The 13,493-nt window shown below is 40.9% G+C and overlaps 1 protein-coding gene across 3 annotated transcripts in view; it reads left to right on the top strand.

The window, feature by feature from the left end:
- LOC308470357 (E3 ubiquitin-protein ligase RNF213-like) overlaps positions 1–13,493 on the top strand; it is a 92,525-nt gene that overhangs the window by 3,984 nt on the left and 75,048 nt on the right. Inside the window, exons 2-8 of one of the 3 annotated variants that reach the window (XM_080993511.1) lie at positions 231–377; positions 2,714–2,904; positions 3,119–3,250; positions 4,377–5,081; positions 8,572–8,747; positions 10,562–10,720; positions 11,904–12,100. In XM_080993511.1, coding sequence (XP_080849637.1) covers positions 2,755–2,904; positions 3,119–3,250; positions 4,377–5,081; positions 8,572–8,747; positions 10,562–10,720; positions 11,904–12,100 — 1,519 coding nt within the window. In that variant the 5' untranslated portion in view covers positions 231–377; positions 2,714–2,754. Of the gene's footprint in view, positions 1–230; positions 378–2,713; positions 2,905–3,118; positions 3,251–4,376; positions 5,082–8,571; positions 8,748–10,561; positions 10,721–11,903; positions 12,101–13,493 lie in introns of those variants that run through there. The other 2 variants (XM_080993509.1, XM_080993510.1) reach the window with 2 other exon arrangements.

Raw genomic sequence — 13,493 nt, 5'->3', positions numbered from 1 at the left:
TGTGTTTGAAGTGGGTTCCTGTGTTTATAACATACTGTTAAAATACAGAACTAGTGAACTTATCCGGATCTGATGAATCATTAAGCAGAACTACATTTATTAATTATCTATGAATATATGAAATGTTACTCCAGTTAGTTTTGTTTCACTGAGTGAAACAATATGCAAGCAAGTTGTATGACTAATGTCACCTCACCCCATTTGTCTTTCGTTTTCTTGCTTTCCAACAGGCTGGGGAAAAAACTTCACCCTGGATCAGCAATTGCATGAAAAGGGCTTTAAATGCCCTGAATGTGGCAGTGCTCAGCCTGCATCTCACAAATTCTGCAGTGACTGTGGGAAGAAGTTAGCTGAAGCTTCTTCTACCAGCACACAAAGTAAGTGATTTACAGCCTTAACCAAGAATCACAAAATGGTGTACAACTACTTTCCAAGATGAATTAGGGACACAATGAAAATACGTAAAAGACATTGAAAGTTCTAGAATCATTGGTGTCTGTCTGGTTTATTGCCCCCCTTGCGTATGAATGTTCCAGACATTGCAGAGTTGTTGCTGGCTAGTCAGTGTCCTTACCTCTCCTTGCCTTTTTGTGTTCCTGACGTGGGTGGCACTGTGAGTTAAACCACAGAGCCTAGGGCTTGCCGATCAGAAGGTTGGTCGTTCAAATCCCCGCCACGGGGTGAGCTCCCATTGTTTGGTCCCTGCTCCTGCCAACCTAGCAGTTTGAAAGCATGCCAAAGTGCAAGTAGATAAATAGGTACCGCTCCGGTGGGAAGGTAAACGCCGTTTCCGTGCGCTGCTCTGGTTCGCCAGAAGCGGCTTAGTCATGCTGGCCACATGACCTGTACGCCGGCTCCCTCGGCCAATAAAGCGAGATGAGCGCCGCAACCCCAGAGTCGGCAACGAGTGGACCTAATGGTCAGGGGTCCCTTTACCTTTACCTTTAACTCTGTATTGGAGAGTAAGTGTAAAATTCAACTGGTAGTACAGTGGTCCCTCAGTTTAAGAACAGTCCTGTTTAAGAACAATTCAGTTTATGAACTCTGCAAAACCAGAAATAGTGTCCCGGTTTGCGAACTTTACCTCAGTCTAAGAACGGAATCTGAACGATGGAAGGGCACCGGCGGCAGGAGGCCTCATTAGCGAAAGCTTGCCTCGGTTTAAGAATGGACTTCCAGAACAGATTAAGTTCGTAAACCGAGGTACCACTGTAATTTAATCAATAATAGCATGAGATGTATATAAGTTCCAGTTTGTGCATATGTTATTTCTGTCTGTCTCTCCACTCTTTTCTCCCATACCATGTTTTCATTCTCTTTTGGAATATTAGTTGTAGAGTTAAATGCACTGTTTTAAAAACCACTAAACTCATGCCCCCAAACCTTAACTGGGTAAATGTGTTGGGGTATGTGTTCCTGGAAGTCCAAAGAAGTGATTAAATTTCTCCAACAGCAAGACACACACTTAGCAGTATTTTACGGATTATATTGCCTCCATTCATAGTTCAAGATATTATACATTTCACACATATGACAAGACAAGTTCTCTAAGCTTCTAAACACTAGCAGTTCCAACTTACTCAAATTTTACAGAAAGCAATTGTCCAAACGCCTAACTCTTTCAACTTCCCACAGTTCTCTGTTCTCCGAACTGCCCTCTTCTCTTCCTCAGGAATGTGGATGTGGGAGAATATTTCATATGCAACAGTACGTGATAAGTCACCCAGCAACTAGATAAGAAAACCACAAGCCCCTTGCAGCTGCACTTTGGAAAAAATAAATGAATGTCCAGCTTTCCCCCCTCCAGCTTTTTGTCCTGCACTTGCCCATTTTCTGCACACTCCTAACACTTCCCTTGCCTCATGATTCTTATTACACATCTACTTTCCTTATGCTATAAAGTGAGGAACGCTACAGCACTCTGCGATCTATGCAAACATAGTTCCAAAAACACCTCTCTGTCCCTTACCTGAGAGATACTATCTTAAGAATATAATGGTGGTAACAAGAGGCTGCTCTTCCTTCTCACCATGCCATCTGCAGTGGGGGGAAAGTTTGACAAGCATAATTATGGCCCAAACATGCTAGAATAACACCACTCGGGGAAAACAGCTGTTAGAAGGCTTGTTATGTGACCCATTTATTTATTTATTTATTTATTAAAACATTCTGTCTGTCTTAGACAAAATGCCAAACGCAGCTTACATAAAAAAATCAAATAGGCACAGCCAAATGGGTTGGTGGACATTAGTCAAACAGCTTGCATATGTGTTGTTAACACTCTGTGTGAAAAGAAACTGAAACATTAAGATATATACAGCAACAGATTTAAAAAAACACTGCAGACCAAAATGGCAATGGTGCAATAGCCACAGAGAAAGTGTAACTTGCTTTGTTGTTGTACATTAATTAAAAGAATTACTTTCTGCAGTATGGGATGCCCTGATAAAATGAAATGTGAATTATAGAGACAGTATCTGAGATGTGTTGTTGCATCAGAAAGGCAAGCATATGCTCTTCAATTTCTTCATTGAAAGAGAGGTGTAACCTGGGGATTTAATAATTAAATAATGCTCTTTGTGGGCCTGACAGAAAATTTACTGACTTGTGTCTAAAAATGTTGGTTCCTGTTCACCACTGAGACCCCCAGCCCTGCCTCTGAACTAATGTCAGACTTCTCCATAGATAACTTTCTGCAATTCTTCTGTTTCAGTTGCAGAAAACAGAGATGCAAAACTGACTTCAGTGCTGGAGATGGAGCCTGGGGGCGAACTGAGAGTGGAAAGCGCCCCTTCCTTGGGATCTTCCGTTGATAAGCAGCCACTAACTGGGGAAGCACAAGGGGAGCCAGAAAAATCTTTATCTGAGAGCCCTGGGAGTCAAGCCTCTCTCACACAGAAAAAAGTGAGTACATTTGAGAACAGGTTGGGCATAGTGCAGAGATTTCAGAAATACAAACTTTCGCTTCCTGCTGTCTGCTATGGTGGAGCTGTTAAGTGTGCTTTGCTGATGCTTCTTGAAATGGCCACTTGGTTTAAAGATGCTGCATTGATAGGCAAGCAGTTACATTTTGCTTACAAGTGCTAAGCTCTCTGAAAGCAAGGCTATTTTTCAACAGGCAGTAAAAGTTGAGAACGCTGTTGACTGGAATGAGTTGAATGAGGATGATAACCCTCCTTCCAGAAAAAGGAAAAAGGAGAAACCAGACCTATATGAGGGCAGCAGCCCATGCTCAAGCCTGCAGCAGGTAGTTTTTCCTATGTGCAGTGAGTAATTAAGTAAGTGAATTGGTCTGAAGTATCAGTTGCCAGTCAAGTGTCTGCTGTGAATTGCTGATTGGAAAAATGCATTTTTGTCAGAATCCTTGACTAGTTCTTGCAAATAGAAAACCCTGCCCAAAATCCTGGAGAGCTGCTGCCACTGCACTGAGCTGGATGGACCAATGGCCTGATTCAGTCTAAGGCAGCTTCCTATGAAAGCTAGGTTTTCTCACCCATGGAAAATGGCAGCCATGGATGCATTATGTTCCATCTTCAGATTCAGGTCCAGTTTCAAGGGACGCTCCACAAAGAGCATATTACAGTAATCCAGTCTTGAGTTCATCAATGCATGAGTCATAGCAGAAAGTTATTCCTGTCCAGGAAAGTGCATAATTGCATACCAACCAGTTGATAGGAGGTGCTCCTTGCCATGGATTGAAGGACAAGTAGTACAGTGGTACCTCGGGTTACATACGCTTCAGGTTACATACGCTTCAGGTTACAGACTCCATTAACCCAGAAATAGTGCTTCAGGTTAAGAACTTTGCTTCAGGATGAGAACAGAAACTGTGCCCCAGCGGCAGCAGGAGGCCCCATTAGCTAAAGTGGGGCTTCAGATTAAGAACAGTTTCAGGTTAAGTACTGACCTCTGGAACGAATTAAGTACTTAACCTGAGGTACCACTGTACAGTCATACCTCCGCTCCCGAATGCCTTGGGAGTTGAACGTTCCTGCTCCCGAATGATCGAAAACCAGAAGTGAATGTTCTGGTTTTTGAACGCTTTTTTGGAAGCCCGAACGTCCGACACAGCTTCCGCTATTGTTTCTGGCGTGCCTCCGCATTTGGAAACCAATCAGAAACCGCGCCTTGGTTTCTGAACGTTTCGGAAGTTGAACGGACTTCCAGAATGGATTATGTTTGACTTCCAAAGTACCACTGTAATAATAACAGATGTGTCTAGGTCTTTTCCAGTTCTGATTTTGATAGCTAAGAGTGGAAGCATATGCTGGAAAGGTTAATATTGAAGATGTAGGGTGAATGATGTATTCTTGCTTTACCTCTGAACCTTTAAAAGAGGTGGATGTTATTATTGTTTTTTGTTTTCTATCATGCAGAAGAAGAAAAAGAAGAAGAAAAAGAAAAGGCGTCCCTCAGATGCTGAAGTTCAGGACTCCTCGATGACATCCTTGACAAGCTGTTTTAGTTCAGCACCACCAAGTCTTGATCACTTTAGCCCTGAAGTGACAGATACAAAAAACCAACCAAAGGAAAGTCAAGGCCCAGAAGATGAATTGACCAAATCAGACAAGGAGTCAGCTGGTGACAGTGGAGGTCATATTAAAAGTAGCCCCTTAGACATAGATCAGAGTCTAGCAGTTGCTGCAGAAAAATATGTTGGTGATATTGATACCAAGAGTCAGGATAGTAATAATGGTGCAGCAGACCAGCATGTTGGTGCTGCAGTTGCAGAAGAGAAGATGGAGGAGGAAAGCTCTGAAAAGAATGATGAAATTGGTGAACAGACAGGTTCTAGTAAAGAACAAAGTAAGACAAGTTCTACTGCAACTGATCTGTCTCAGGGAAATACATCAGATACCCAGACTTTGGTTGCAACACAACCTAATTCTGATGGAGATTCAGAGAGCGTCTCTTTGGACCCTCGCTGTACTGGTGAATCTTCCGAAAATAACGTTGCAAAATCAAGTACAGAAGATCAAAATCAGGAAATTAAGACCGCTTCGTCTGAATCGGAAGTGAGCCCGGGTCATAAGAAAAAAGTTGAAGAGACCAAGCAACAGACAAGTGCTTCGGTTTCAAAGGTATGTTGCCTGCAGTCCTATTGGCTGTCTTGTTGTGTGGGCATATGTCTGCTTCCATTGCCTTCTTGGGTGTTGTCCTGAATAGGAGAGTTCAAGTTGCATGTCATCCATCTGCTTATTAATGAAAGTAGACATTGCATCTCTAGATGACCTCCCCTAGTCGTTTCATGCAGTTGTTGAACAGAGTAGAAGGCAATATGGAGTCCTTCAGGCGGTAGTGGACTTTGTGGTGGGCTGACACCACTTACCTGATCTCCTGACAGCTGTGCCGCTTCTGCTTACTGGGGGGGAAAGGGCGAGGCAGCATGGAGGTTGGCATGGAGCAAATCCACCAACACAGCCAGTCCTAGCACCATTGTCTGGAATCTACAATCCAGGATGGACTAAAACCACTTGTTACCTGTTAATTTCATCCTAGAATGGTACTCTCAAAAGGTGCTGTGCTTGGTATCAAAAGCTGCCGAGAAATTCAAATAGGACCAACAGACCGAATCAGTTCCAGGTTTCAGGGGGCCCCAGGCAAAATAATCCTGCTCCTGTTGAATTTATCAGGCATGGGGCAAGAAGCAGCAGTGAGAGGAGTACAGTGAACAAATCATCCTTGTCATCCTTCCCCAATGTCCCTGGTGTTAAAAGATGGGTTAGCCCCTTGTTTGCTGAAGCTTCGTTAGGTGCTAGGATTGATCTTTTGTTTTTAAAAGGGGTTCATTTAGCCTAATGGAGACAAGCTCCCTGCTCTGGACTGGATGGTTCCCTTTCAGAATCTTTCCTTTGTTGCCCACGGCTGTAAGGTTCACTGAGGGATTGAAAAGGAAGCTGTCCTTTTCTGTCCTCCCAATTCCCCTGATTTTATGTTGCATAAGTGCATTGGGGAGGGGCTTAAGGGATCACTTGCTAGCTTGTCTGATCTAGTTGCATAGTGCACAGGGCCACAGTGGAGGAAAATACTTAAAGGGAGCCCATCCAACCTGACTCAGTGGAGCGCCAGGTGTTACCACCAGGATTCACCATAGGCTGTTGAAAGAAGAGATTCATTTGCGTGAAAACAAGATATTGTGGGGGCGATACCCCTACCCACCTAGTCCATGGCTTCTAAAATAACCCCTTCTGGTAACCTGTCTCAAACATAATTTTCTCATTGGGAGCTGGACACAAGATTAAGCTCCCTCCCCCATGTGTGTGTGTGTGTGTGTGTGTGTATACATACAATTTATTAATTTTATATTAACAAAAACAAACATCACAATCAAAATCATACATCTTAATTGACTTCCCTCCACTCCCCCTCCTGGTTCCATTATTTTATACTTCTTCATACACGTCCACAAAATCTTATATTCTTAACTATCCAATTTTAAAGCCTTATTCATGTTGTTACAAGTGACCTTTAAAAGTTCAACTAATGTAAAAGCCTATACATAAAGCTTGCTAAATATGCCTTGAACATCCCCCCCTTTTTTAAAAAAAAGAAAGAAAACAATGTCCTTTTTCTTTCTAGAGTTTCAAAATGTCTAGTATGTCCTGCATAGTTCATTAGTTTGCTTTGCCAGTCTCCATCTTCTTTGGTGGTGGCTTCTTCCTTCTATAGGGATGGGCTGGTCTTGGCCTGGCGTCCATTCTCAGATGCAGGAACAAAGTCTTTTGCATGGTAAATCCGTTAGGTCCTGTATCTTTCAGAATCATAGCTTTGTTTTTTTTAAACAAAAGTCATTTTCAACATTCTCTTCAAATCTTTATATATCACTTCCCAAGCCGCCTTAATAATTTTGCATTGCCACCACATATGGTAGCCTCTCATACCTTTTACCTGCCCTTCCTGCTTCATCTCCATCACTGCCAAAGCTTCCCAAATCAATTCACACAAGGTGTCATTTTTGGCATAGACCACCCTCACTTTCCCTTGCATTTTCCTCAAACCTCGTACCTCAGCCTTTCCCATGTTAGTGGTGTGTGCATCCACTTCTTTAAATTGTCCCACAGCCTCTGAAAGTAAATTAGTATTTTTCTGAACTTGAGAGGCTGCCTTATCAGCATTTTGCTTTATTTCTTTTGTCTGATCGAACAATTCTCTTTTAAATTCTAAAAGTAAGTCAAATAATTCATATTTCTCTTGTCTTACAGCTTTGCTGGTTTGTTTCAGCATTAAGATTTTTTCTGCCAATTCTAATTTGAGATGGGGCTGCAGTTCTCTTGCTGTTTCCCAGCTTCCTTTCTAAGATTAAATTTCAAAACAAAAAGTCCTTTCCCACCAGGGGAAGTGTTATTTTGGCTTTATCAGTACTTTGTCAAGGCCGTTTCACTAGACTCAATAAAAAAAACCCCGTACTTCCAGCCTCCTCCCTCCCTCCCTTCTACTTTGCTCACAAAAACAAATTTTAGCAGATTTAACAATTGTATATCCCCTTCTTTATATCCATTAACATCAGAGTAATTTTTAATTGCCAATACTGTATAAATAAAACTGAATTATTTGAAAATCTGATTTAGGCCAATATTAGCAATGAATATTATAGTCCTTTTTATAATCTTGCTTTTTAACTAGCTGTTACCTTTTAATAAAATAAGTCCACAATTATAATTCCGTTAGGTTAGATGTCTTCAGCACTCTGAAAGCTCAAATACTTCTTTCCCACAAGCAGCATAAATTCAGAGGGTCAGTCCAATCTTTCTTCCTGAGAGGAAATTTGTGATATTCTTCCATACAATAACAGTGCAGTCCTTCTCCGGTTTAGCCTCCATTTAAAGTCAAGTTTACTTGCAACATAGGATGGATTCAAGTTCAAATTCAAGTCAAGTTCAATGTATTTTTTTTAAAGAGAAAATCTTGAGTGATTGGTATAAGAGCTTGGTGAAATCTTTTAATCCTTATTATTCATTAGCTAACATATCTTCCAAAGTGAACTTCATCAACACTTCACTTGTATGTATTTCGTGCTCATATCACCAGGAACGGGAGCGGACTTCCTTTTAACACTCCCGTTTTTTACCAAATAAATCAAATTGAGCACTCCTTACCTTTGCTATTGGCTTCGGTCTTCTGGAAAGGTAACTGCTCGTGGCTGGATTGGAGGCTTTGCTCTCTACAAAGCCGCGTTGGTGCCTAGCTCACTGGCACACTTGGCTCTCCCCCCCCCCCACTCTCCGCGCATTTCGGCACAAAGGCAGGGACCGGCAATACCAAGCGGCCGTTAGTGAGTCGCAGGACCTCAAGACACCTCAGTGCTCCTCTTGGGGCTTTTGGGGGAGGTGTGTCACCCTTGCTCTCTTACCCTTAGGCTCCATAGGGCCAAATCTGATAAGGAGATGTCATATTCGCGGTCCGCTCAGCATCTTGCGGAAACTTCTAAAATAACCTGTTCTGATGACCTGTCTCAAGCATAATTTTCTCCTTGGGAGCCGGGCACAAGATTAAGCCCCCCCCCCCCTTGCAAGCCACAAGGGACTAGTACATTTTTTCAAGCATTTTGAATCACATATGCCTATGTTACAGAAAGCCAAGTTGGAAGAACAGACTAAAACGGAAAATGTCTCCAAAAAAACAGAAGAAGCAACAACTCAAGCAGAAGGGTCTGAGAAGGGAAAGACTTCTGCTGCTACAAATCAGAATAAGCAACAGAAAGATCAAAAGACTAAGAAGCAGCAGGCAAACCAGGAAGTCAAGCAGAGGTATAGCACATTTCTGTTTATTTCAAAAGTGGTATTAAATTGGAATTGGCCAGTAGCAGTTGTTGCATAGTTCTGATCTGAAAGGTTAGAAACACGAAGCTTTACTAAATCTGAAATTACCACAAATACTCATCTAACGCGCTTCACTATGTCCTGTTCATAGATCTTCCCAGTGCCACCAACATCTCATGAGTACCATTTCTAAAATACTATGATTTCTGTAAAGCATTTTTTAAAAGACCGCAATGGATAAGCTAACTGTTGGAGCAATCATTTTTACTCACTCATTATTTCTGTATTGATCAGTTCATTTTATTTTTTAGGAAGAAGCCGGAAGATAATAAACATTACACCTTTTAACATACCTGCTTGTTTTCCCTTTTGACATAAGCCACTTAAGGGTAGAGCAATCCAGATTACAGGAAGCCAGTTTAATTTACCTTGGGATAAAATATGCCAGTGTGACTTAACCCTATTCCAAACTCTACTCAGAAGCCTAATGGAGGGAAAGAAGTCTTTAAAGTTGAGTTTGACTTATCCTACCCCTTTTGCTAGTGTAACTCTCACTGCGTTGCTAGGTCATATGACTGAGCTGAACAAAATTTGGAATAAGGTTAAATCTGCCTCTCCACACCCCCAACATGCCCTGGAACACGCCCCCCCCCCAAGGACTAAAAGCCTCAGTTCAGCTGGCTGAGCCAGGATGGAGGACTTGCCTAGAATATCTCTGGCTAAGCCAGCATGAAAGCCTTCAGTTGGTGTAGGAGATTGCCTGTTCCAAACATTGCTCATCCTAGTGGATCTTGGGTTTGGATTGTTCCCTTAAATTGGTGACAGCCAAAGCTTCTCTTGAGGTTGTACCATGCCAGCCCAGGCGTAGCTCCACCCTTGCTGGTGTAAAGTCTTTGCATCTTATTTGGGCAGAAGTCTGTCTGTCTATGTACTACAACACATATGGACTTGCTATGTCTTTTCCAACACAGAATTGATGTAATATAGTATTGGCATAGGTACTGCTAAAACTTTGGAGACTATGATGCAACTGTTCCTACCCTTGGCAGTAACAATATCTGTTCAGCTTGGAACTGAAGTTGGGAGGGTGGAAGCTTCTTAATGGCTCTGCACTTAGAGCCAAAACAAATCTCCAGCTGAACTTTTTGACTTGGGGGGCATGGAGGGCACGGGTGTGAAGGAAACACATACCGTAGTTTATTTCATTTGCCAAACCCCGACACCCTCATCACCCTGGCAATTGGGGTGAACAGTATTCGTGAACCTTGTACATATTGAGTGGTGGTCAACTGTTAATTTCAACGGGTCTACTCAGAGTAAAACTTAAGGAGAATGGCTAAATTAGGTCCTTTAATTTAGATGGGTCTGCTCTGAGTAATGCCTATTGCTTTCGTTCCCAGCAATGGCATATTTTGGATTCTTTGAGCATCTGTTTGCATTTTCTGACCATAGGAACTATCTTGTATAGAATAAGATGAATAGTTTGAACTGATTTGTGAACCTGGATCATACTGTTTGGTATTATGAATATTAGCTGAAATTTATAGGAAAGAGCTTGAGTTTTGATATCTCATCATTTGTTCCTTGAAGCTTCTGAAAGAGTTCTCTAATTTTATTCATACAGTGATACTTTGTGTCTCCTCTTGGTAGTTTTCTCCCTCTCCTCACCTCTAACATATAGAGTTGTGGTGTGGACTCTTCAACGCCATGGAACCATTTTCTGTTCTGATACATTGTGGTGCCCTACTCCATAACTTCACCAAAATATGTTATACTGACCATTGTTGTCTTCACTGTTGCAGCCATGTGAGTTCTGATGAAGGCGTTACAGTATATTTTCATGCTATACTTTCCAAGGACTTCAAGTTGGATACTGGGAAGCACAAAGTTTTTGTCAGGGCACAAGGCATATCTGGCTATGTTAACTGGAAGGACAATGTCTGTGAGATGACTTTCACAAAGTGAGTACAATTTTGTGCATTCATTCAAGCTTTGGAATGGATTTATGGGCCATAAAGAATATTGCTATATGTAGAAGTGCTAGATGACGGTAACAAATAGTAAGATCTGGCAAGGTATTTAGTGTCCCCTTTGATTTTTTTCAGTACCTCTGTCCTAGCATTCTTGCTTTATCTTTTTCCAACTCTGCGGTTACTAATTTCCCCCCTAGTTCAGATAAGGCAGTTTTCATTAACCACTGTGTGATTGGGCCACGCTGATTGGGAACAGATGTCTACTTTTAAACATGTCTCCAATTAAACATGATGACCAGAGGAGAAAGATATTACAGAAAGAACAAACGTCATTTTTATTCTCTCATTAGCAAGGTGAAACTGTAAAACTCCTTTGCTATTTTTATTATTGCCAGGAGGTATGATGTTACATTTACAGTATTGAAATGTTTTTTTAAATAAATGCAGCAGCATACAAATGTTGTTGTTATCCTTGTTACTTTGAAGTGGTAGTTGTGACTCTTGATTTTTAAAAACATTTTGCTGTTTTCCTTGTAAGCCATTTTGAGCACTATTTTTCTGTGTCTGTGTGTGTGTGTGTGAAGTTTGTATGATGATAATGAAGTATTGTAACTGGATGTACCTCTGGGGTGGAGGCAAACCCTGTAATATGGAGTGATGTGGCCAATACTGGACCGACTTTAAGGGAGAATAATGTGTCACTGTGTGAACTCTCATACATCTCCTCTAGGAATCCTTTACTTTATATGCACATCAACATGCTATGTAGGCTACTGAATTCTTGCCCTCTGGCTACTAAGGTTGCTTGCTTGTTCCACATATTGCAATAATAGCTATTAGGCTACATTATTGTTTTGTAGATTGTTCCACTATTAACCTCTTGAGAGTAGAACACCATCTATAAATAGGGGACAGTGTTTAGAATAGTATCATTCAACATGGGGGAAAGTGGTGAGTTGTGTGTGTGTGTCCTCTTAATTTAGTATGTATGCATATCTGATCTAGCAACACTGTTTATTCCAGGTCATTATGTTTTAAGGCATATAACTATATATTAAATGGTAAATATTTGGAGACCTCTCCTTCCATAAAAGTTAGTTGAAAAAGTTTTGCCTATTGTCATGCTTTACTGCTAAGATGTACATTTGTGTTTTGTTTTTTAAAATACTAGGGATCTTGGTGAGCATGGTCACCTAATGGAAGGCTGCGTAACTATTCATAAGAATAATATCCAAAAACCAATTCCCTATAAATACTATGCTGCACGTGGGAAGGATGGAGAGTGGGAATTCATTTACAAACCTTGTCAGAAAGGAACGATTGTAAATCGTTTTTTGTTTATAGAGCCAGCACTACTATGTGGCACAGGTAAGGAACTATCTCTGCCGTATGATTGTGGTTTTGGTAATACTTTATAAACAGGGTTTGTGTAGATCCCAAGAAAACAGAAATGGTATATAAAACCATTTCTCCATGGTAGTTTCTGAAGTTCTGGAACAAGTGCTAGACATAGAACAGAGTCCAAGTAGCTAGAAGGAAGGCATAGATGACAGTATCATAGATGAGAGAAGGGCCAGTATTGGAGGGCTGCTTGAACACCGCTTCATTTCTCAGGCCAGCATCTGGGGATGTCTAATAGGAGCTAGTGACTCTGACTGCTGTACTACTGCGTTGCCCAGCCTCTAGCCCCCCAGATGCTATTGGACTGCAGTTCCCATCAGTCCCACCAAGCGTGGTCAGGGATGATAGGGGTTGTAACCCAGAGTATTCAGATGCTACTAAGTTGGGCTGCTGTAGTATGATCTAGCCTCCTGACTTGGCAGTAGACATTATTTCTTTCTGTGGGGGTAATGTTTCCTGCCAAACTGAAATATAAAACTCCCCATTTGCTTGGGGCAGAACTTTCCAATGAATATGGCTATTAATTAAATGAACATGGAAGCAGTGGAATTCAGAAAGCACCTCCGTGGAAGTCAGTGGAAATATGTATTTGTTCATGCTACTTAGCAGTTGCTGAAATCATCTGAGGTCAATGTCCTGGACATCAAATTTCATGTATTGAACTTCAAATGGTCTTTAGACCATTATAAAATAGCAAACAAACATTCCTACTTACGGAATATTTAGGGAGAAGAAAGCAATTATAATTGGATTATAATTAGGATTGAGCAGTAATGAAAGGGGACTTTATATATGCTTGGTACATACATTGCAAAAGTCTACAGCTTCATAATTTGGGTACTTGTTTCTCGATTACTTCAGCTATCAAGAAACCCCTTTTACTTTATTTAGTGTCTTTGCATCATGATCCTATGTATGTTTACTCAGAAGTAAGCAATACAGAGCTTAATTGCATTTAATTCTAAGGAACTGTGCATAGGATGCACAATTTTTCTTAAACTGATGTTTCTTAAACTCCCCCAGTAGTGGTAGATGCAGTCTTCTTCCATGCTAAGTGGGAGACATGGGGGAAGACCAGGAATAGCTATTGCACAGAGACTTGGAAGAGCTAGCTAAATGAAAACCATGCATATTTTGTCACACAAAGTCTAATTTCTCTTCTGTAAACACATAGATGTTCAAATTATGATTGGATTAAGTGGAAATACATTTCCATCATCATATTTTTTTTAAATGATATTTATTGGAAAAAATTTTTTTTTAAAAGTTACAAAAAAAAAAACAAAGTAGAAAAAGAGAAAAACAAACCACTTCCAACAATACAAATACAAATTCAAAATAAGAAAGAACAGAAAAAAAC

Source organism: Podarcis pityusensis (assembly GCF_964106645.2).
Source record: "Podarcis pityusensis genome assembly, chromosome: 2".
In the NCBI taxonomy this organism is placed as follows: Eukaryota; Metazoa; Chordata; class Lepidosauria; order Squamata; family Lacertidae; genus Podarcis; species Podarcis pityusensis.
Note: the sequence above shows the minus strand (reverse complement) of the source record. Positions and strands in the feature narration are given on the sequence as shown.